Raw genomic sequence first — 24120 nt, forward strand, 5'->3', positions numbered from 1 at the left:
CACCTAACCCCACCTGCAACCTCATCCCCTCTGCTGGAAGACTCAAAGGGCCCTCCAGTTCTCTGTGTGTCTCCTGGGCTCCTGTGTTTCTCCCAGGTTGGCCCTGCTCCTTCCAGTAGTATGACCCTTTCCCTCTCTGCTCGCCCCCCAGCCAGATTATGACGTGTGGATCCTCCTGACCGTGGTGGGCACCATCTTCGTAGTCATCCTGGCCTCGGTGTTGCGTATCCGGTGCCGCCCCCGCCACAGCAGGCCGGTGAGCAGGGTGGACTCCCTGGTGGAGGTGGGCGAGTGCACGTGTGGGAGAGGGTGGGGAAAAGTGAGGAGAGAAGGTGCTTTTACACCCATGACTGGCAGATGACTTTGTGGACTTCCAGCAGCCTCTCTCCACAGGGGTCCTCATTTGTTCATTCATTCAGCAAATAGAGTGAGCCCCTGTTATGTGCCAGGCATGTTCCAGGCCTTGGGGATACTGCAGTGAGCAAAAGGACAAAATATCCCTCCCCTCGGAGAGCTTTCATTCTAGTGGAAACAGATAGACAATAAATAAGTAAAATATATAATAATTTAGATGGCGGTATGTGCCAGGGAGAAAAATAAAATAGAAAAGGGGAGGGAATGCAGAGGGGGCAGGGTTAATTTTTAAAAGCAAGGCCAGGGAAGGCCTCGTTGAGAGGATGACATTACAGGAGAGACCGTCAGTGGGTGAGGGGTGATCTGTGCAGATACCTGGGGAGAGAGTGATTGAGAAAACAGGAAGTGCCAAGGCCTCAGACAGAAGTGTGCCTGGTATGTCTGAGAAACAGCCATAAGGCCACGTGGTGGAAGCCAGTGAGTAAGAGGGCAGAGCAGGAGGTGAGGACAGAGAGTACACGGGGGCCCAGTGGTATTGGACTGTTAGCCGTTGTCAGGATTTTTTTCACTCATGGGAAGGTTTTGAGCAGAAGGAGAGCCATGATCTGACCTAACTTTTAACACGATCACTCTTGCCACTGTGGTGAGACCAAATTACAGGGCGGCAAGGCTGGAAACAGAGAAACCAGCTTGGTGGCTATTACAGGAATCCAGTAATGGTAGCTTGGGTTAGGGAGGCAGCAGTGAAAGTGGTGAGAATTAGTTAGACTTTCCATACACTTTGAAGGCAAAGCCAACAGATTTTCTAATGGATTGATCATGGAGCGCGAGGGAAGAGTCGAGTGGCACCAAGATTTTTGGCCTGAGCAATTAACAGAACAGAATTGCCTTTACTGAGGTGGGCAAGACTGGGGGAGGACAGGTGTGTGGTTGGGGTGGTTCGTGAGGTTAGAAGTTCAGTGTGAGGCCTGTCAAGTTTGACGTGCCTGTTAGATGCCCAAGTTGAGATGTCAAGCAGGCAGTTGGATAAAAAGTTACTCTCATGGGTCATCGAGGGAAGGAAATGTAATAGTGTGAGTGGGGGATGGGATGGGAGGGCTTGGCCCGCTTGGTCCACGTGTGAACTCCGAGGATACAAACACCTGAGGTGGTCAAATGGTCACGTGATGTAACTGGGGGACTGGAAACCAATTACAGACTGGAGTCCAGGAGTGAGGCAGGAGGAGCCCTTGCCCCATTCCAGCCCCACCCCTCTTCCCAGGATCCCCTTCAGCAGCGAACAGCCTGGGCCATCAGCCAGCTGGCCACCAGGAGGTACCGGGCCGGCTGCAGGAGGGCCCGGGCCGAGTGGCCAGACTCAGGTAGCAGCTGCAGCTCAGCCCCTGTGTGCGCCATCTGCCTGGAGGAGTTCTCGGAAGGCCAGGTAAGGCAGGGCTGTGGTTCGCCTCTGTGACCAGGCTGGGGAGGGAGGCTGGAGCTTGGGGGAGGAAGCACTTAAGACCGGTGTGAGTGCTCGAACTGCATCTGTGTGCTGTGTATCCTGCACGGACAACCCTGAGGTTTGGTTATTTTCCTGGCTTTCCAAGGAAAGAGAACTACTGTTTGTTGAGCGTGTACCAGGTGGTGGGCTCTGCAGTGGCTACTTTAGAGGCATCATCTCATTTTAGTCTCGTGTCAGTGAGGGTGGGGGGTAGACTAGTTTTCAGCCTCATTTTACAGCAGAAGACTGTTAAGAAACTTGCCCAAGGTCATGCAGCTAAGTGGCAAAATCCAGGTCCACTTGATATCAAAGTCCATACCTTTTCTGTCCTACTGCGAGGTCTTTGAAAGCAGGTGGCGGCAATAAGGAGAGGCCAGAGGGAGTCGGGATGCCCTCCTTCCTGGCCGTGGCTATAGCTACAGACAACTCTGATTCAGACCCTTGTTTTCTCCAGGAGCTACGGGTCATTTCCTGCCTCCATGAGTTCCATCGTACCTGCGTGGACCCCTGGCTGCATCAGCATCGCACTTGCCCCCTCTGCATGTTCAACATCGTAGGTAGGAGGTGGGCCAAGTCTCCCCTGTGTGCAGGCAGATGGGTCTAGAAGGGGCTTCCCTCTGGACAAGTGTTTTGCCCTGAAGCTGAGGAGAAAGCAGGACTGCCTCAGTCATTCTTTAAGCCAGCAGTCCTCAACCTTTTTAGCACCAGGGACCGGTTTTGTGGAAGGCAGTTTTTCCACAGGTGGGGAGGCGGGGATGGTTCAGCCAGTAATGAGAGCGATGGGAGGCGGCAGATGAAGCTTCTCGCCGCTCACCTCCTGCTGTGCGGCCTGGTTCCTAACAGGCTGGACCGGTACTGGTCTGCAGCCCAGGCTTTGGGGACCCCTGCTTTAAGCTGTGCACTGCTCAAGGGTGCCTCATCTGAGGGGTGGCCACTCCATGGCAGGCATCTTTATTACGTATTTTCATGACAACTTTGTTGATTCTAAACCTGATTTGTATATTTATTATTCCACTTTTCTGCCAATGAAGTATCCTATTCTAACAAAAGCAGGATATTATGACAGTCTTCTAAAAGATGAAAGTGAAGTATCTTGAGGAAAGACAGCCTTTTCTAATTCACTCAAAGGTGCAGTGTGGGCTAGCAAAAGTCCCCAAAGGGCTGATGGGAGGCGCAGGGCTTGCCATCCCAGGAACTCCCAAGGAGACAGTGGACTGGAAGGAGCAAGGGCACCCCAGGCACAGGCAGGTTAGGGACGTCCTTGCTCCTCCAAACTCTGATGGAGCTCTTGGGCAATGCAGGCTCCAAAAGTACGCTACAGCCACAGTTCTCTGCGTGTATCCTCCTTCAGTTTGTGGAGTCAAACACTTGTGCTCCTGTTCTCTCTTCCAGAGGGAGATTCACTTTCTCAGTCCCTGGGACCCTCTCCATCTTACCAAGAACCAGGGCGGAGACTACACCTCATTCGCCAGCATCCCGGCCATGCCCACTACCACCTGCCTGCTGCCTACCTGTTGGGCCCTTCCCGGAGTGCAGTGGCTCGGCCCACACGGCCTGGCCCTTTCCTACCATCCCACGAGCCAGGCGTGGGCCCTCGGCACCACCGCCTCCCCAGAGCGGCCCGTCCGCGGGCTGCAGGCGAGCCGCAGCGCCTAGCAGCGGGCCAGCGCCCCTACGTGCAGGGCTGGGGGCTGAGCCGCCTCCGGGGCCCGTCGCAGCACCCCACCACCTGCCCCACGCCCCCACGCCGGGCCAGGCCTCACGACAGCAGCGGGTCTGGAGAGAGCTACCGCACAGAACGCAGCGGCTACCTGGCAGACGGGCCAGCCAGTGACTCCAGTTCGGGGCCCTGTCACGGCTCCTCGAGTGACTCGGTGGTCAACTGCACGGACGTCAGCCTTCAGGGCATGCACGGCAGCAGCTCCACCTTCCGCAGCTCCCTGAGCAGTGACTTTGACCCCCTGGTGTACTGCAGCCCTGGAGGAGAGCCCCGGGGGGAGGAGACTCAGCCTAGCATGACCTCTCGGCCCCGTTCTTTGGACTCGGTGGTGCCCACGGGGGAAACCCAGGTGTCCAGCCATGTCCACTACCACCGCCACCGGCACCACCACTACAGAAAGCGTTTCCAGTGGCACGGCAGGAAGTCTGGCCCAGAAACTGGAGTCCCCCAGTCCAGGTCTGCCATCCCTCGGACACACCTCCAGGCAGAGCCGCCTTCACCCGATCTGCAAGCAGCCAGATCCAACCCAGCAGCCCCGTCAGGACAGCTCCCCAACCCACAACGGCCCAGGGCCCTCACCGAGCCAGCCCCTGGGCCAGCCGACGCCTCCAGCCCCAGTCCCGGTCCTAGCAGCCTCTTCCACTCGCAGAAATCCAGTCTCTCTGTCCGACACCCACAGAGGAAACGGCGGGGGGGTCCCTCCGAGCCCACCTCAGCCTCTCGACCCCAGGACTTGGCTGCACACCCAGCGTGCCAGATTTTCCCCCATTATGGCCCCAGCCTGGCATACCCTTGGTCCCCAGAGGCCCACCCATTGATTTTTGGACCTCCAGGCCTGGACAGGAGGCTGCTACCGGAAACCCCAGGCCCTACTTACCCAAGTTCACAGCCAGTGTGGTTGTGTCTGACTCCACGCCAGCCCCTAGGAACACACTCATCTGGGGAGGGGCCTTCCGAATGGAGTTCTGGCACCCCAGAGGGCAGGCCATGCCCTTACCCACACTGCCAGGTGCTGCCAGCCCAGCCTGGTGAGTTTTCAGAGGAAATGGGTCCAGCGGGGAAAGGAGACTAGAGCTGGATGTGGCAGAACAGGTGACGAAAGGGGTTGATGGAAGCTGAGAAGGGTCCAACAGGGCTGACATTCAGCGTAGTGGACAACTGGCATAGCGTGGGATGCTGGCTTGAGTGTGCTGGCTCTGCCAGGTGTTACTCCTTCAGTTGCCAGACCATAGGGAGGTCTCAGATGAGATACGAGTGTGGTGAAGACACCAGAAAGCACTTGGGGTGGTTTGGGGCAGCAGCTCAAACGTGAGTGTTTTCAATATTTTAAAAATTGGTTACAGCTGTACCAATGCACACAGCTCAATATTAGCTATAAATACAAAGAAGGCCAGGAAGTGTTCCTTGCTCTTGAGAAGAGCATGGACGGACAGTTACTGAAAACCATAATCCCAGGCCATATGAGGTCTTATAGGAGAAATAACTACAGATAACCACAATTCTGGGCTACATGAGAAGAGCTATGTGAATGATGAAAAAAAAAAAGAAAAAAGGAGAGAGATCACAGGTGGTTCCCAGCAGCCCCGTGGTTTTCTCCTTTCCCCTGGGTTAAAAGAACTGCTAGGGCTTCCCTTCTATGCACCTTTGTTAGTAAGACTGCATTTTCTTGGAGACTCACTGCATCCCTGTTACTGTATTGCAGCCAATGGTGATAATGTAAATCCTCAATTTTAACTTGGTATTTATTTGCTCAAGTCCTCCTCTTCCTCCTTCAGATCCCCTAACCCCTACTCTTCCCCATCTTTTCCCACTATGTGGATGACACAGCTCTCTGCCTACAGCCATCGCTAGGAGGACCCCTCTGCACCCAAAGGTCCTGGAATATAAGACTTTGGGGTCTAGGAATCCTACAGGCAGGACCTGAGAGCTGCTATCATCCATTCACTCACTTCTTCCTTCCATTTTTCTTTCTGTGTTGTATGCTTGCTATGTGCTAGGTTCCAGGCTCTACGAACATGGAACTTGTCAACCAGGAGACCCAGGTCTGTGGAGAGATAGGCATGCAAACTGTTACAGGATAGAAAACAGTTGCTTCCATATGGCCATGTAATGCAGACTTGGGCCATGTATTTGATGGTTCCATTTGGATCCTGTCATGTGTATACTTTCAGTGCTACCACCTTTCCTCTCTCCCAAACTCGTAACTACAAGAGTCAAAAATTGTCCGCACTCTCAGATAATTTTTGACTCACCCTCATAGTTTCAATTGCCTCCCTTTGCCCTGCTCTTCAAATCCATTCCATGCCAGGTTCTGTTAACATTATCTCTGCTGGCTTTACCATACTCTCCTCCAGTACTCATGGCCCGTGCCCATGTCTTAGATGCAGACTAAAGATCAAGGCGGGAGCCTCCTGGCTCTCCCTTCCCTCTCACAGGGCTGTGAAGGCCGGGCACTGCACATCAGTGTCGTGTCCTATAGAGCCGTGCAGAGCAATGACCCTGCTCACCTGCCCTCCATTCTGCTGCCAGGGTCATCCTCCTCAAAAAAACTGTCTAGATATCTTCAAATATTCTGTTTTGTTTGCAGTAAAGTCCACCCCGGTTTGGCCTTCAAGGCTCTAGTACCAGCTAGCTCCCATCTTCCTTCCCAACCTTATTTTCCACTCTTCCCCTTCCCTTCCCCTGCTCCAAGCTTTAGCCAAACTAGGTAAACACTTCCTACAGTTTCTGCAGCCCAGAATATTCTGCTGCCTTCCTATTCCTGTAAATCTAATTGTTCCCTGTTCCTGCAGGACCAGCTCATTTGTCTCCATTTTCAGGAAGCCCTTCTTGATGCTCCACTTGGACATGATCTTTCTCCTTCCTCAATTCATCTTTTATGACCCCAGTCCTGCCCCACTGGCATAATTGCCACTTACATGCACAGCTTTTCTCCTACAAGGTTGTCAGGTCCCTGCTTAGTCCTTTTGGTCTTCTATTTGGCACATGGTAGCAGGCCAGATCCACAAGTGCTTAATAAATATTTATTGGGTGAATGAATGAATAGTAAGCATTGGTAACACACTGGTTGCTATATATGTATCTCTTTCTCTAGATTTGTTTTTCTCTCCCCTGTGTCCCAGCGGGGACCCCTCTCAGCTTTCAATCTCATCTCCCCTTCTGGACCCATTCCCTGCTCCTGCCTCTCTGTAGTTCCCTCCCAGCCGTACTCTGACCCGTGGAACAAGCAAGAGACTGCCTGACCCTGAGTGACCTCTTTCCTCCTCTCTCCCTAAATGCAGGCTCAGAAGAGGAGCTGGAGGAGCTGTGTGAACAGGCCGTGTGAGATGTTCAGGCCTAGCTCCAACCAAGAGTACTCGCCAGACAACTTGGGGCCCTACCTGGCACAGAGTCCTGCTCCTGAGAAAAGAAAAAACCTCACAGAACACCCCTCTTTTTTGCCATACTTCCTGGAACCACTGGCAGAGGAGTGGTGATGGTGGGCGGCAGGAGGTGGTGTCTTCTGCTCCCAGCTCCAGACCTTGTCTGCAGAACCATCTGCAGTGCAGCAAGTCTGTGTCCAGCCAGGCAACCAGCTACCACTTGCAGCTCCCCTGCAGGCTGGGACTTTTCAAGAGCAGGAAGCTAGGTATGGGTAGATAGGTGTTATAAAGATGGTGCTCCTTCCCAAGCCCCAGCAGGTCTCCCTCATTCCAAGCTTCATGTTCATACCAGCAAGTGGGTCCAGCTGAATGCATGACCCCTTCTCACCTCCTTCCTTGGGAGAGTCCTGCACACCAGCTTTGGCTCCTCCTTGGTAAGGCCGCCACGTCAGTAGCAACCCTGGTTCTTATCATTTTCCTTCTTTGCAAAAAGATCAGGAGCGTAGGTGAGCCCTGAGCCCTAAAAAGAGGGGCTTTGCAGCTTCACCAGGCAGGGCCTACCCTGGTGCATAAGGGAGGATGTTTTCCCCTCCTTGTCTGTACTTGTCAGATCCACTATATTAAGTCAGAGGGGAGGCTGAGGTGGTACAGCACTTTGAAGAACCTGGGCTGATGCCTCTGATCTTCAAACCCCCTTGTCACTGCAGCAGCCCCAGTTCCTCTGGGGGAGGAGTGAGGGTAGTGGGAAGGGAATAATTCTTCCTTGGAGATCTCCTATCTCAAAGTCCCAAAGCAGGTGGAAAGAAGAGCATTTCTGCTGGACTCTACTCAGGAAGAGAGAGGAAGGCATGAAGTAGAAAAGGCAGAATTACAGCTGAACAAGGAATTTTTCTCTGGGCGTTTTTTCTCAGAGCAGGGATAGGGAACAGGGGAGAACAAAGGAGAAGTAATATGGGGCCCTTGGAATTAGATGGCCGAGAGGCCCAGCTTCCCAGTTTAAGCCATGCAGGCCAGAGACACACAGGAAAGAGTGGAGTTGGAGCAGGAAGCCTGGCCTGGGCAGCTGGTGTTGAGTGGGCAAGGGCTGAGGGGCCTCCTCAGGGTGACATTCACCCCAGGCAGTTGGACCATTGCTGGCCCCTCAGGCATTATCCCATTTGGAATGTGAATGTGGGAGCAAAGTGGGCCAGGACCCCACCTGGGAATCTTCTTCCCTCAGAGTCAGTGGGGAACTAGCACGTAGGCACCCACGTGGGTATTTATATCTGAACAGACAGAAAGACGCTTGAATCAGGCACTATGTTGAGAAATGTATTTATTTGCTAATATATTTATCCATAAATTCGATCTGGTCTCGTGGTTTTATTCTGTCATGACTGTCACTCAGGGTAACAACTTTGTCTTCTACGTGGGCAGAGATAAATTATTCCTCACATCAGAGGCTAGGCTCTGATTTATGCAAGGACAGAGTAGAGTGGTAGGCTTGGCAACAAGAAATGGCTTATAAGCCCCTAAAAGCCTGGTTTAGTGAGATCAGGGCAAGAGAAAGCATGACTGGATTCTCATTGTGCTTCAGTGTGTTACCAATACTATTATAGTAGTTTACTTCATACTCTGTAATGCTTCAGTGACTTTCTTTGTGACCCTGACCAAATACTCTGTGCCTTACTTTTTCCACCCATGAAATGGGCCCACTTCACAGAGTTGTTGGAGCGCCCCCATGAGACAACAGAGAGAACTGTGTTCCAAAGTAGAAGTATGCAGTGATGGAGAACATCCTAACGTCACTGATTTGGTCTCAGTGATAGAGAACATCCTAACATTACTGAGACCAAGCTAGCTCTGCTTGCCGCACGACAGGCTGATGAATCGGAGACAAGGTGCTGAGGCAAGGAACAGGACTTTCTGGAAAGCCGGCAGACTGAGAAGATGGCAGACTAGTGTCTCCAAACAAAACCATCTTATCGGGGTCTGGAGGCCAGTTTTTTTAATAGAATCAGAGAGGGAGAATAGAGAGGGAGAGGCGGTGAGGAAGTAAAGTAAAAGTGCCATCAGTCTTGCAAAAACATCTCCTGAAATGACTAGCCTGGGGAAGGGATGTGTTAATTTCTTCTTTTCTGCAGCCACTCACAGGTGGGCAGCGTTCTCTGAGGCAGGCCATTATGTATGACTGTAATAACAAAAGCAACGAGGGACTTCCCTGGTGGCACATGGTTAAGAATCTGCCTACCAGTGCAGGGGGCTGGGGTTCAAGCCCTGGTCCAGGAAGATCCCACGTGCTGCAGAACGACTAAGCCTGCATGCCACAACTACCGAGCCTGTGCTCTAGAGCCCGTGAGCCACAACTACTGAAGCCCTCATGCCACGACTACTGAAGCCCGAACGCCTAGAGCCCATGCTCCGCAACAAGAGAAGCTACTGCAATGAGAAGCCTGATCACTACAACAAAGAGTAGCCCCCACTAGAGGAAGCTTGCACACAGCAACAAAGACAATGCAGCCAATAAATAAATAAATAATTTAAAAAAAAAAAAGCATTGGAAAGCAAAGGTTAACGTCAAAGAAACAGATCCAACAGGGAGTCCGATTTAGCTCTTCCCTGTTACCGTTCCCCATGGTCAGTGTCCACAATCTTGTGGAAGAAGGGGTGACAACGTTCTGTCCCGGCAGATGGATCTTTCCAGGAGTGTCCGCCATTGGTGTCAGTGTTCCAAATGTTGAGATTTGTCTTTTGTTCCACTTCGTGTCTACTTTTCACCCGTAGATTTTAAAATATTCACAACCTAAAAGTTGAGAGTTATCAGGAATTTTGAGGGCTTCAAGCCCAAGAGGCTGCATCTCAAGTTAAGGAATTTAGCATTTTTCTATGTATGGAAAGATGCAAGAGTCTGGGCTTACTGAAATCATTTTTTCATATGTACCACAGCTGTCTGGGGCCTGAATCCTGTATTTTTACATTCTGAGTTTGCTCAGGGCTCACTGGCTCATGTTGGAGGGCTGAGCCCGCTGATGACTGATCCTCTCCTCTTGGTCATGAATTTGATCAATATTTGGGAGACATTTCATGGTCAAATTTTGTCCCATGGTGCTGGGAGACTCATCCCAGGTCAGGTGAAAACTCTTGATATGCCACTCCAGGTGCTAATTTTTGGATTAAGCCCTATTGATAATTAAAGATTCTCTGGATCCTCTGTCTAATTATAATCCAGGAGACATTTTCCCTTGTTGCTTCTTCCCATACCTAGAATCACATCACTACAATTACTTTATGTTATAAGTGTGATCTATTTCTTTAAGATGTTTAGCCATAGAAGTTTTGTTGGAGGCCTGGTTACATATTGGGTATTGTAAAAAGACAACAGTCCTATAAAATAGGATATGAAATGCAGCTAGTAACATTGACAAAGACGGTGCAGCAGGGAGACACAAAGCACAAACAATCTGGAAATAAAGAACAAATTAAAACAATGATTAGCATAATATCAAGTCCACAGGAGAGACAGATGGAGACACCAAATTCCGGCAGGATCAGGTAGAGGGAAAAAAATAAATGTTTCGTCTTTGTTTACAAAAGCATACTTTATCAACTTGTTGTAGGTAGTAGCATAAGAGGAAAGGTTTTTCTGAAAAACAGAGGTTAAAGCAAGTATATTTCCCAAAGTCATAAAGTTATAAATCATATTTACCAGTTCATTCAGTCTCATGTAATTAATTCCCATTGATTTGGATGAAATAATCAGGCTTCCTATCAGTTTTCTCATGTTACCCAGTCCAGTGATACTATCTAAAGGCTATCAGAAACTTATATTTGTAAAAAATTTCCTTTTTATCAGTCTTCTTGAAAATCTTCATTTTGTAAAAGCATCAGGACAAAACTTAAAATAGCATGGTAAAAGATTTGAGTACAATACAATTAGCAGGAAACTTGGATATAACATTTTAGGATAACTAGCATTATGATTGATAACACATCAGATGTTAGGGATTCCATAGAAATTTTGGAGTATCTATATAAGTGACATCCACACACTATAACCTAAGGTTCATCTCAATCACTTGACAATGTTTTTGAAGTAACTTAACATACTAAATAAACTTAGTTTGACATCTCTCTCTGAGATGTCTCAGAGATGTTCTTTTGAAGTATCCCAGAGTCAGCTGGAGGCTAAAAAGCTTTAGTCAGATTTTGATACTTAGGAAGTTTGTTAAAAATATCAAAAAGATTTTAAAACACAAGACTGTAGGTCACTGTAAGACAATACTTACTCATTTAACCAAAGTCACAAAACGACTGAAAGAAAACAAATATATATCAGCTAAGGGCACAGAAACTCACACAATCTGTTATTTAAAGAGAACATTTTGGGGGACTTCCCTGGTGGCACAGTGGTTAAGAATCTGCCTGCCAATGCAGGGGATACGGTTTGATCCCTGGTCCAGGAAGATCCCACGTGCCGTGGAGCAACTAAGTCTGTGGGCCACAACTGCTGAGCCTGTGCTCTGAAGCCCTTGAGCCACAACTACTGAGCCCGAGTGCCACGACTACTGAAGCTCACGCACCTAGAGCCCATGCTCAGCAACAAGAAAAGCCACCACAATGAGAAGTCTGAGCACCATAACGAAGAGTAGCCCCGTTCACTGCAGCTAGAGAAAGCCCGTGCACAGCAACGAAGACCCAACACAGCCAATTTAAAAAAAAAAAAAAAAAAAAAAAAAAAAAGGAGCATTTTTAACAGATCAAATTCCAGTCTTGTATTAGCTTACTTAACAAAATCCATTTACTTAATTAATTTCAATCTAAATTTAATTAATCCTGATCATGTACAAAACTTTCTCAGTAAAATGTAATTCCATTCCTCATCCTTTAACTAAAAGCACACATTCTACCATACTGAAATGTTTTATTATTTTCAGTAGCTTTAATTATGTATTTAAATTAGAATCCCTGACTCTTAAAAACCTTAATTTCTAGCGAAAACCAAGAGACAAGTAATAGTTACCAAAATCTAATTCTAGATGATTTTTAAGAACATAATTATTCTTATAGTTTATCTAAAAGCTCTTATCTCATTTACATTTACTCTCATTTACATTTCATCATGTCAGGTTATTTTTCTTGCTGACAAATTTGCAACAGATAGAATAAGATTTCATTTAACTTCTATTAAACTTAGGTGCAATGAAAGTACTAAATGTTGATGGCTCTAAACACATCTATATTAATTAGATCAACAAACAAATATTAATACTAAATATGTCCCAGTTCACGTGAGCCTGAAATTCATTTAGCTTAATTTCTCTTGTATTTAGAATAGATTTGTAAGCACTTACCTTTTTTTTAAGCCAATTAAATAGAGATCACTTACAAAGTAATCTCAACAATCTTATCCAAAGACAAACACACATACACACAGAGAGACCTCATAGTTCTCATTTCAAAATTTCAGCCCCGAGTCAGGTATAGCAATGTAAAAACCCATCCGTTTACAAAAGGTTCACAAGAGGTTAAGATTGGGTTTAAAGGTTTATGATTGGGTTTAAAGGTTTAAGATTGGGTTTCTGGCAGATAGAACAAATCAAGCTCAATTGATTTGTTTAGCTAGATGGCTAAACCCTTTTTACTAATTTTTATAGAAAACAAATCAAATTCTAAGTTACCGTACCCTCTTTTTTAAAATTTGCATTTTAAAAAGATGGCAGAGATAAGGGTTTCTGAGAAGACCAGATAGGACATTTTGCATCTCAAAGATACAGGCAAGTTTCTCCTAGGATGATTTTGTTTCCTCTTTGTTAGTCTCCAAGCAGACAAAGCCATTGCAATCATTTGGGCCTCCTGCATATTTCTTTGAGTGCGTTCAGCCTTTTCAGCCATATCCCTATTATTGAAAACTGAATAAGCCAATTTGACACTGCACTAAGGACCAGCAGTTGCTTTCTGAATTTTGCGCCTGATGTCTGGGACAGACTGGTCCATGAAATGCCTAGCCAAAAGGGCCTGTACCTTGGGAGAGGAAGGATCGACGTCCGTTTGGGATCCATGGCCCTGTAGGGTGAGGTCCCCTAGTTGTTCTTCTAGAGTTGTAAGAACAAACGGTTTTGTACTTCTCCAGAAACTCCCATGACCGGGATAGACAGAGATGTTTTCTGTGCCACCTTGGTGTTTACCACAGAATATGTGGCACCCATATCTATTAGAAAGTTAATCAACTTGTTCCCCACTGTTAGTGTTACCCAGGGCTCCTATGGGGAAATCAGAATCGGATGCCTCACGTCCAAGAGTCCCCTGGCCTCTTACAGGATATTGGGGCAAGGGAAATTGCCCTGCTGCAGAAGTGGCTCCTGGTCCAAATTGGGTGCGCTGTCGGGTCTTAGATGGTGAAACTAAACCAGGTCCCTGTGCTCTGGGAGTTAACAAAGAAAATTCTACTTGATCCCCACATGTAGGGGAAACAGGAGGCGGTGAACATAACGGCAGCATGGAGGGGGGCAGTTGGAATAACTGCCGGAGCAGCCTGCTTGGCCACTGGGGAAGCTGGATAGGCTGGAGGGGGTTTATGTTCTGGAGCAATACGTCCCCACTCTCATTTTCTCCCTCTTCCCCTTGTAGAATAGTTCTCTCTTAGGTTTTCTTTCAGATTGCTGCACCATAAGGTGGCAGTCCTCTGACTCCTTTTCCTCCTGATGCAATAGCATAAATGCTTCTACATATGGAATCTCATCTCTTTTCCCCGCTCTTCTGCAAAACACTAACTGTGAGATGATATAATAACTGAGTGAGCCATTCAGGGGCCATCATTCTTCTGATCCTAACATATATTGGGTCCACACCTGATTACAATAGTATATCATGTCTTTCTTAGTCATAGGCTCATGGCTATGTTTTGCCCATTTATCTAATATTTCCCATTTTTATAAGTTTGATAACAGCAAAACACAAAAGATGCAAACAAATTCCAACACAAAAGGCCCAAACAAATTCTAGCATCGATGCACATAAAACCAAGACAAAACCAAGACGAAAACCAGCCAATCCATTCCCAACGTAGGGGTTCCCAAAATCATGTAGAGTCCAGTCAGGGTACTCCAATCAAACAACTTGGGTTATCCCGTAAAGGAAAAGGCCAAATTGAGAGAGGAATATGTTCCCAGTGTGTACATTGGAGAGACTTACCCTACAAAATCGAGTCCATCGACTCGTAACACAAAAGGATACACAAAACCAAAACAAGACAAAACCAAGACAAACGAACCGGTTACGGAGTTGGATAGATTTACCCTACAAAATTCAGTCTGTGGACTTGCAGAAGTTGGTCAGTTCCTTGCTTCAACTGCCGAGCGCTGGGGTAGCCGGTACTGCTTCAGGTAACTTTGAAGGGAAGATCCTTAGGAAAAATGGTCCTAGCAGCTGCTGGGCCTTGCCTCTGACCGGGGCCGGCTAGCCATGAGCATCAAGGCTAAGCCAAAAATTTTAACCAAGTCCAAGCTCACGCTGCTTGCCACACAACAGGGCAATGAATCAGAGATGAGGTGTTGAGGCAAGGAATACAATTTTATTGGGCAAGCCGGCAGACCGAGAAGATGGCAGTCTGGTCTCTACCTTTGGAGAAGATAGTGTCTCCAAAAAAAAAAAAAATCTTACCGGGGTCTACATGCCAGTTTCTCTTATAGAATCAGAGAGGGAGAGATGGTGGGGAAGTAAAGTAAAAGTGCCATCAGTCTTGCAAAACATCTCCTGAAATGACTGGCCTGGGGAGGGAATGTATTAATGTCTTCTTTTTGCAGCCATTCACAGGTAGGCAGGGTTCTATGAGCCAGGCCATTATGTAGGATTATAATAACAAAAGCAATGAAAAGCAAAGGTTAAAGTCAAAGAAACAGATCCAACAAGGAGTCCAACTTAGCTCTTCCCTATTACACTAACCCCAGTCACAGAGCCCATTTGAACACGGAATGGGACCGGCCCCAGCAGCAGACCAGCCTTGAAGAAGCTCAGTTTCAATTTAGGAGGCCTGGTTGGGAAGATAGAACAGCAGGGCCTGAAACTATCTATTTATATCCCAAAGCTCCAATTCAGATAAACGCAAATAACTGTCCTCTCCTACACATGGGACTATTGTGAGGCTCAAGAGAGCTGGAGCTATGTCGGTATGAAGAATTTCACAGGGCCTGGAGAGGCTTTTACTCTTCTCCTCACAAAGCACATTTCTGCTCCTCCAGGAAAGGTTTCTTAGAGGTGGTCGCTGTCTGGTGCCCAGCTCTGAACCAGAAAGCAAGGCATTTAGCTTCCTATAGAGGGAAATGGGGAAAAAAATAAATAAAAAGGACACAATCTCTTACAGATGATCTGAAGTAAAGGAACTGTATCTAACTGCTAAATGCTGCACAAAGCGTAAATCAGCAGCTGAAACGAGGAACCGTACATACAGAGTTTTTAGAAATAATTAAACACGCATTTTTTCTGGCCTTCCGCTCACAGGCCAGCATTCCTGTGGAAACCCAATCAGGGGCCCTCCCTATCAGGAAGGAGGAGGGGCCGGTCCCTGGTTTTCTTCTCGTCTCTGCGGAGATAATCCACAGGGAGACACTGGACTCTGTGGCCCTGCGCTTTTAAAATAGGACGACAAAAAAGAACCTTTGCTGTCATCTAGGCTCCTCCAGGGGACCGGCCGGGTGCCAGCTGCCTGGATCAAGCGGCCCGGATCAAGCGGCCCGAGCGGTAGGATCCCGCCCCGGCCGCGGCGCGCTCCCGCGCAGGCGCCAAGCGCGCCGCCCCTCCCCCACGGGCCCCGCCCACAGGCCTAACGGCCGCCCGGCTTGGCCCTCGCGCCGGCCCAGGTGGCGGGGGCGCGCGCCGGCCCAGGTGACTCCCGGCCGGCCCCGCCTCCTGGCGGGAGAAACCATCTCCTAAGGCGGGGGGAGGGGCGGGGCCTGTGGCCTCCCACGCCGGAAGAGGAAGTCTGAGAACCGGAAGTGTGGGCATTCTGGGTAACTTACTATTTACTTCCTGCCAGAGGAGGCTGTGGCTCATTTCTTCGCTGTTCTTCCTTGGGAGAGGATGGCTCTGGAGACGGTGCCGAAGGATTTGCGGCATCTGCGGGCATGTTTGCTGTGTTCGCTGGTCAAGGTGTCTGTCGGAGACCTGGTTGTACGGGCGATGGAGGAATAAGCTGGGGGAAAGAGGGTGGAACAGGGCTAGGGGAACAGTGAAGAGAGAAGTCAGGTCCAGGACCCAGAGGGTGGCAGGGGACGTGGCAAGCAGCAGGAGGCCATCATTTACGTCGGTAGGAACGCAGTCAGGTCTTGGGGCCGTGGACCGGGGTGGTCTCACATGCCTTTGCAACTTAAGCTCCCAGCACAGGCCTGACGTTTTCGAGCCGTTCAGTGAGCGTGTGTTGGCGCATTGGGAATTGGAGGAGGGTGGAGATCTGCAGCTGAGGGAATAGTGGGAGAAGGTGCCTGACCCCAAGGGGACTTAGGAAAAGGGTAAGTAAAACGCAATTGGGAACAAGAGAAGAAGGATTATGAGAGTGGAACTTAGGAAAGGGGCTGTAGGAATGGAGGGTGGGGGACCTGATGAGACAGAACCAACGTGGGGAGCTTTGTACTTGACCCGGTAGAAGTATGGAAAAAGCTACCTCTTTTTTTTGGCCTTGTTCATGCTCATGTGTCTCCTTTTTTCCCCCCTCCAGACTATAGACCAGTTTGAATATGATGGTTGTGACAACTGTGATGCATACCTTCAGATGAAGGGTAACCGAGAAATGGTATATGATTGCACCAGCTCGTCTTTTGATGGGTAAGCCCTTTTTTTTAAAATTTTTTTTAAAATTAATTTTTGGCTGCGTTGGGTCTTTGCTGTGTGAAGGCTTTCTCTAGTTGCTGAGAGTGGGGGCTACTCTTTGTTGCAGTGCATAGGTGTCTCATTGTGGTGGCTTCTCTTGTTGTGGCTTGCGGGCTCTAGAGCGCAGGCCCAGTGGTTGTGGCGCACGGCCTTAGTTGCTCCAGGGCATGTGGGATCTTCCCAGACCAGGGCTCAAATCTGTGTCCCCTGAATTGGGGCGGGTTCACTTCACTGCACCACCAAGTCCTGGGTAAGCCCTTTAGATTGCTGCATTCATTCTTCTACATTACCGCCATCCCACCAAGTAAACGTGGACAGATTCTTGAGACCCTAATCCTAGTTGGTTTCAAAGTTATTTTGAGACAAACTAGTCCTGTGCTGTTCAGTACAGTAGCCGCTAGCTGTGTGTGGCATTGAGCATGTGAATGTAGCTAGTCCAAATTGAGATATGCTTTACCTGTAAAGTGTGCACTGGATTTCAAAGACTCAGCACAAGGAAAAAGAATGTAAAATACCTTGATTTTTTTGTTTTGTTTTGTTTAAATCACATGCCAGAATAATAACACTTTGAATATATTGGGTTAAATGAAATATATTATTGAAGGTAATTTCACTTTTTTTGTCTCTACTCCTTCAGCGTGGCTACAGAAAAGTTAAAAATGACTTGTGTGGCTTTCATTATAATTCCACTGGACAGTTCTTCACTAGACTATTAGCTCATTGCTGGTAGGAACTGTGTTTATCTCCATGCACCATGACCTGGCATAGGGTCTGGAAGGTGGTGGATGCTTAATACATGTTTGTTGAATGTCTGAAGATCCTTTTTGAAAATGAAGGGTAAATTTTGACCCCAAAGCTGATGCTTTCAGATAACTGTAAAAGGTACCATGAGAAGTTTTCCCTTTGTGAGACGCCCCCCACCCCCCCCCCCCCCCGCCCCGCCCCGCCTCGCCTGGGGGAAGGGGAATGAGAGAAGCATAAGTGGCTAGGTCTCAACTTTCCTTCCCCAAGGGAGGAGCCAGAGGGCAGTATTCTTTGGGGGTTAAGAAGGTACTATTAATTTTCTTTTGGTCTCTAGGCCAATTAAAGGTTTACATGCAAACTGCCCAAACCAATGCTTGCTAAAGTTCCTTCAGGGTGGGCCAACTTCATTCTTCCTTTGTTTGCCTTTAAGGAAGAGTAAAGGATTGAGCAAAAAAGGTGTCGTGGAAGCTTTACTTTGCGCATAGGTACGCGTGCGTGTGCACCCTCAGGTAACAGCAGTTCTTTCGTTCGTTTGTTAGCACCGTTACCATCCGGCGACTCCCGTCTGCGGCTGCTGTGAGAGACGCAGGGGTCACACAGTGAGACACTACTAAGAGACACAGCGTAAAGTTTTGCATGTTAGGGTTTTTTTTTTTTTTTAATTCTGGTAAAATATACATAAAAAATTTTACCATTTTTAAGTGTAGAATCCATTCAGCGGCATTACATATATTCATATTTTTGTGCAACTGTTACCACCAGCCATCGCCAGAACTTTGTTGTTGTTGTTGTTTTTGCCTCACAACATGTGGAATCTTAGCTCCCCAACCAGGGATCAAACTCCCACCCCCTGCATAGGAAGTGAGCACAGAGTCTTAACCTTTCACCACTGGACCGCCAGGGAAGTCCCTCCAGAACTTTTTTCATCTTCTTATTTCCTCCTCCCCTCCTTCCCTGGCAACCACCATTTTACTTTCCCTGTGATTTGATTACTCTAGATACTTCATATAAGTGGAATCATACAATATTTGTGCTTTTGTGATTGGGTTATTTCACATAGCATGTCTTCAAGGTTTATCCATGTTGTAGCATGTGTCAGAATTTCCTTTTTAAGCTTAATAATATCCCATTTTGTGTATGTACCACATTTTATTTATATGCATCTGTCAATGGACACTTGGATTGCTTTTACCTTTTGGATGTTAGGAATAATGCTGCCATGAACATGGGTTTACAAATACCCGTTCAAGTCCCTACTTTCACTTTGGGGGTTTATATCCAGAAGTGGGATTGCTGGATTATTCTGTGTTTAACCTTCTGAGGAACTGCCATACTGTTTTCTATAGCAGCAGCATTTTACACTCCCTCCAGCAGAGTACAAGGGTTCCAGTTTCTCCACATCCTTGTCAGCACTTGTTACTTTCTATTTTTTGTTTTTGATAATAGCTACCCTATTGGGTATTAATTGGTATTTTATTGTGATTTTAATTTGCATTTCCTTAATGATTAGTGATGTTGAGCATCTTTTCATGTGCTTACTGGCCATTTGTATATCTTTGGAAAAATGTCTTTTTAAATATAATTCAACTACAAAAATGTGGTAATAGCTACAGTTCCTAAGCAAGAAGTGTCTGAGGATGCCTGCTTTGGGCCATGGTTCTGGGTTTTACATTAAGTGACAATTCTGATAGTGTTAGTGTCTTACTAAAGGATTGTCAAAGGGTTCTGAAGCATGCTATGCTATGTTCAATTAAAAAGCAAAAGGTTATGACCAGTTATCAGAGTCTGGGCACAGTAGTTGCATGTGTCCAGGTTAGGCTGTCATTCTCTTTGAATTCCTTAAGAATTGAATTGATGACAGAACTGAGCAAGCAGAGTTTTTTGCCCATTTTTGAATCAGGTTTTTGGTTTTTGTTGTTGAGTTGCAGGAGTTATTTATGTATTCTGGTGCATATTAGGATTTGAAGAGTGAGTGTATCAAAGGCTAAAGGGGATCAGAGGAGGGCTTGATGAACTCAGGCAGAAGTGGAGGAGATAGCATATGAATCAGGCTCCTAATTAAAGAAAGAAGTAGAGGACTTTTGAGGAGATTGAGATGAGAGGAAGGTAGACAAAGCATTCTAAACAAAGGGATTGACTTGAGCAAAAGCATGGGGTGGGAAAACCTTGGTATGTGTGGAGAATGGTGGGGATTCTGTTTAAGTTAAATCATAAGGTTGGCTAACAGGCACTGTAAGGCTGAAAGGATAGCTTGTGAAGGACAGAGGAGAGTATACTTTTGGTCAAGAGAATGGCCTGCGTACATGCCTACCCCAGATTGGTCTGCCAGGCCAGGGCAAGTGTTTCCCTACTTGCCACCCCTGGAGATGGGGTCAGTTCCACTCAAAGCAGATGGCTGAGAATGTAGGATTTGGATGGGGAGGGAGGCTTCCCAAATAAGAATCCAAGATTGCTACCAAGAGAAGGAGGAATGGATACTGAGGAGGTAGTCAGCAAATATCAGTGCCTGGTACAGATCTGCCCCAGGAGGCAATCAGTAAGCATTTGATTGAATGGGAGAATGGCGAAAATGACCTCTGTAGCTGCTTCTTTTTTTTTAATTAATTAATTTTTTTTTATTGGGGTATAGTGACCTCTGTAGCTTCTGAAAGCACCAGCTGCATACCTGTCATGCTCAGTAGCAGGCTTTTGGCCCTCATGTAGGCTTTCTGTTGCCTGTGCTCTGGGATTAGAGCTACCCTGGGAAGAATGCCTAGGGTAATAAAGGACAGCTGATGTTCATTTAGCACCTACTCTGTGCTAGGGTTTTTCATGTATAAGCTCAACCTTTTAGTTTCATCTTACTGATGAAATTCTGAGGGAGGTCTCCATATGTGTGTCAGGCTGTACAGCTCATTAAAGGCAGAGCTTGGTTAAATCTAACTTGTTTCTAGTAGGGGACCCATGGTTTTGACTCACCCTCCCCTTTGCCCTAGGCCCCAGCCCTCAGTGGTCTTGTTGGTTGTAATCAGTAATGCCTTCTACCTCAAAAGCGGTCCCATTTCCTAAGGAATTAGTAGGCCCAGGATGCTTTTGAGCCTGACGAGAGAGTTTTTGGGGAATGATGACTGACCTGTGACTGGTGGGCCAGGGACATAAGTGCAAAGGATCTTTGTCAGTACTCTGAGTCAGTCCCTTCCCAGCACTAGGGCTCGGCTTTCCCTGATTTCTAGTAGAAACGCAATACTTGGCTTTTTCCTAGGTTTCCTCTCCCAGAACTGTTGTGCTGGCTGAGAACGGAGAGGGGAGGGGGCGGTTCCCTTGGTCTCTGTTCTCTAGCAGAGGCGACTCAGGCGCCTCTGTTTCTTTCCCCTTCCTAGAATCATTGCGATGATGAGCCCCGAGGACAGCTGGGTCTCCAAGTGGCAGCGAGTCAGTGAGTGTCTCCCTTTCTCTTTATCCTGCCTGGTGTGTTGTGAGGGCCGGGGTGGGGGTGGGGGAGTCTTCAGTCCGTGGGTAGTAGCCCCAGAGTGAGAAAGATGGGGTTGCAGGAAAGCCAAGGAAAGTGTCCTGTGCTCTGTCATTTAACACTTGTAGCCAAAAGAAGTGATTGCTCTTTTCTTGGAGTTGCAGCATTTTTTCATTTTTCGCTTAAGCTTACATTTGCTCTTTCGTCGTAACTCACTCTTACTGTGGTCTCTTTTCTCTTTCAGGTAACTTTAAGCCAGGTGTTTATGCAGTGTCAGTCACTGGTCGCCTGCCCCAAGGTAATCATAATCATAGTAACAGCCAGTGTTCATTTACTGTGCCAAGCTCTGTGGACGTTTCTTGTGTGAATTAATGCCAGTCCTCACAGCTCTGTGAGGGAACCAAAGCTCAGAGAAGTTAAATAATGTGTCAGAAATCACCTAGCTAGTAAGTAACGAGCCAGAATCTGGACCCAGGTATCCCAGCTTTAGAACCCTTGCTTTTGACAGCTACAATGTGTGTCTCTTTTTCTTCCCATTCTTACCGAGTCATTGCCAGATGCTCGCTTGGATCTTCGAGGGTGACGAGCCAGCCCAGCAGCTGGGTTGATGAGCGGTCCGGTTTGCTTTGCACACACCACCCCCTCCCCTCGCCAAGTGGCAGCCGAGGGGACTTTCTTATCTTCTGGAGACTTTTTTCCTCACAGACCCATTTCTTTTCTCGCTGCAGGGATCGTGCGGGAGCTGAAAAGTCGAGGAGTGGCCTACAAATCCAGAGACACGGCTATAAAGACCTAGCAAGATGCACGGCCGCCAGCGTCTCCGTTCCTCGCCTCTGCCTCTGCTTATTTTTTGTTGTGACAAAATGGGCAGAGCTTCAAGTACGTCCCACGCTCCGATTCTGAGACTCAGCAGGCTGTTGGGAGAGCGGCACAATGTGTCCTTGGGCCATTTTACCTTCTTCGGACTGCGGTGGGGAGTGGTTTGGGTGGGTGGATTCACAGAGACTGAATTCAGCGGGGAGTAGGGTGCTGATTTTCCTGCCACAGCCCGGGGCTGCATCCTTGCCCACAGGCAGGACTCTGGGTCAAATGCCAATAAATGTTAAATGTTCTTAAGCCCATAACAGATGCCTCGCCTCCCTCTTCCTTTCTCTGGGCACAGTAAGGGGTCATGCCCAGTAAGCATCTTCCCAGAGCAGCAGAGGCCCTTCTGCTTCTCATTATCTGTCTCTGAGCCTCCAGGATTGTAGGCTTTCTAGTGAGCTTCGTTGGGTCTCAGAGGTCTGCTGTGCTGAGTCTAGGCAACCCCATCCGCCTGGTAGCCCTGGGGTCTGGGGGTTGCAGCCTTCTCCCCTCTAGACCTGGCACAGCAGGTGTCCCTTGAAGACATCCTGAGGCTTCTTCGTATTATTTGCCCTCAACAATGTTTAATTCCTTTTTTCCCCCCTTCTTTGTTTTTTTTTTCTGTTCTTTCTATGCCTTAGGCCCACCAGTGGTGCCCATGACCTCCCCCTCCCCTACTTTCCAGCGTTCCTAACCGCAGGCCCTCAGGTGTCTGCTGGGTCTTGGTCTGGCTCGTTCGTGCCTCCACAGGAGGTGGGCCTCTCCTTTTCTCTCTGGCCTAGTAAGGGGGCCTTGAGTGATGCTGTATGATAGGCCAAGGTGTGTTATTTGTTTTGGAATTAAATATTTGCCATAAATTCTCATTTACTTAAATTTCTATAAAAAATTCCTGTTGAGTGTCCCTATTTTTATTTCCCCAAGTTTCTTCTTCCCCATCTGCAAAACAAAAGTGATTACATTCTGTTTACCTCAGGATTTTTGTGATTATAAAAATAAAGCAAAGTGAAAACTGTTTAACTGAAGTTTTATAAAAGGTAAGCTTCATTTCCTCTCCTTTATTAGCCATTCTTCAATATGTACAACAGTATACAATCAACAAAAAGAGCGGGGGAGCGGGGGAGGGGCTTAGAACTGGCGCGCAGGCTGAGCTCTGACTCACGCGCAGAGGTGCCTGCGCTGGGGCTTTGTGTCTCTCAGCCACCTGGTGTTGCTAGTGAGTCAGTGTCTCGTTACCTGTGACCTGACGTGTGTGGCAAGGAGGGAGAGATGCTGACTCTCCAGTGATCCTCCCCGAGCCCGGGGGAGGAAGCTGGGACTGGCCCAGGCTGCTCATGTCGCCACTCACGGGTCCTCCTCAAACCATAACCATTTTCTCTGATGCTTTCCAGCTCGGGGAGGGGTCTGTTAACCCCAATCCCAACTGAGTTTCTCAAGGAATTCCCCAGCCCAGCAAACGGACCAAGGTCCAGGGCTGGTGGTTTCTGTTGTTCAGGTTCAATCTGAAGGGAACCTGGGGAAGCAGCCCCACCAGGCTAGAGCTTATGTCCTGGAGGGAAGAAGTGGGTTTTAGCAAGAGTGCCTGGGCCACGCAGTCAACACCCAACTTTCACTGGCTGTCTCAGAAAGTCCCTTGGAAATCCCCGGCCGCCATCCTGCGTGTGTCTGACCCGGACGTGGCTGCTCTGTGAGAATGGAAACAGTTGTGGGGAGGGGGGCAAGAGGAGCAGTGCACAAATAACCACACTCACGCTGCCTCTGCCCCACACCGAATGGGGCCCTAACTGTCAGCCTTGCAGGAAGCGAAAGACACAGGCTCTGGTGGTTGTGGGGGAGGGGTGGCTGCTTGCAGTGACCGGATTTCACAGACTCCGTGTGCCTGGCGGGCTCTGCCTGGGAGCTGCATCTGAATTCGCTTTCTTGCTTTCTCTGGTCCTTGAACCCACTCAGCAGTCCAGACCGGCGAGGAGGTGCTAGAGTCCCATCCCCTGTTGGGAACCCAAAGAAGCTGAAACAGGGACCTTTGGTTCACTCCCTGGGAGTGAGCAGTGGTGTGTGCGAGAGGAGGTTTTGAGTGCTGGCATCCCTGTGCAGGAGGGCTGTGCCCTGCCCGGGGGCCTGCCAAAGGCTCAGCCCTGTTCTGACTGCTGAGGTCCCACATCTGCCTGAAGGTCTCGATCTCTTGCTCAATAGTTTGGTTTGGCTTCTCTCCTTTAGAAAGGCAAGGCTCCTCCCTAGTTCAACAAGGACAGACTCAACTCAGAGACAATAGTGACCCGCTGCCTTTCCCTCGTTCTCCACTCCCCAGAATGGAGGGGCTCACTGGCAGTGC

The 24120-nt window shown here is 48.3% G+C and overlaps 2 protein-coding genes and 1 long non-coding RNA gene across 3 annotated transcripts in view; 2 read left to right on the plus strand and 1 right to left on the minus strand.

Annotated features, from left to right (window-relative positions):
* RNF43 (ring finger protein 43) overlaps positions 1 to 8257 on the plus strand; it is a 58517-nt gene extending 50260 nt beyond the window's left edge. Inside the window, 5 exon segments of the mRNA XM_057714393.1 lie at positions 152 to 256; positions 1616 to 1777; positions 2289 to 2391; positions 3227 to 4582; positions 6836 to 8257. Of these exon segments, the coding sequence (XP_057570376.1) occupies positions 152 to 256; positions 1616 to 1777; positions 2289 to 2391; positions 3227 to 4582; positions 6836 to 6879 (1770 nt within the window). The 3' untranslated portion in view covers positions 6880 to 8257.
* LOC130839839 (uncharacterized) lies at positions 8203 to 14222 on the minus strand. The gene is made up of 3 exons (XR_009049911.1): positions 14196 to 14222; positions 11476 to 11559; positions 8203 to 10356 (listed from the first exon to the last, which is right to left on the minus strand). It is a non-coding gene; the product is annotated as an uncharacterized LOC130839839 (long non-coding RNA).
* A 1704-nt stretch (positions 14223 to 15926) lies between these two features.
* On the plus strand, positions 15927 to 22650 carry SUPT4H1 (SPT4 homolog, DSIF elongation factor subunit). The gene is made up of 5 exons (XM_057714394.1): positions 15927 to 16039; positions 16605 to 16711; positions 20860 to 20915; positions 21193 to 21246; positions 21677 to 22650. The coding sequence occupies exons 1-5, from the start codon at positions 15971 to 15973 to the stop codon at positions 21742 to 21744; spliced, it is 354 nt and encodes a 117-aa protein (XP_057570377.1). The 5' UTR covers positions 15927 to 15970; the 3' UTR covers positions 21745 to 22650.
* The last annotated feature ends 1470 nt before the right edge of the window (positions 22651 to 24120 follow it).

The sequence above is a fragment of the Hippopotamus amphibius genome, chromosome 17 (genome assembly GCF_030028045.1).
Source record: "Hippopotamus amphibius kiboko isolate mHipAmp2 chromosome 17, mHipAmp2.hap2, whole genome shotgun sequence".
Classification (NCBI taxonomy): Eukaryota; Metazoa; Chordata; class Mammalia; order Artiodactyla; family Hippopotamidae; genus Hippopotamus; species Hippopotamus amphibius.

What these genes read in the sequence shown, in the direction of transcription:
- SUPT4H1 (XM_057714394.1), top strand. Translation starts at nt 15,971, where the DNA reads ATGGCTCTGGAGACGGTGCCGAAGGATTTGCGGCATCTGCGGGCATGT. An exon ending in TGCTGTGTTCGCTGGTCAAG is followed by an intron (nt 16,040 to 16,604) that starts GTGTCTGTCGGA and finishes TCCCCCCTCCAG; the next exon opens with ACTATAGACCAGTTTGAATA. An exon ending in CTCCAAGTGGCAGCGAGTCA is followed by an intron (nt 20,916 to 21,192) that starts GTGAGTGTCTCC and finishes TTTCTCTTTCAG; the next exon opens with GTAACTTTAAGCCAGGTGTT.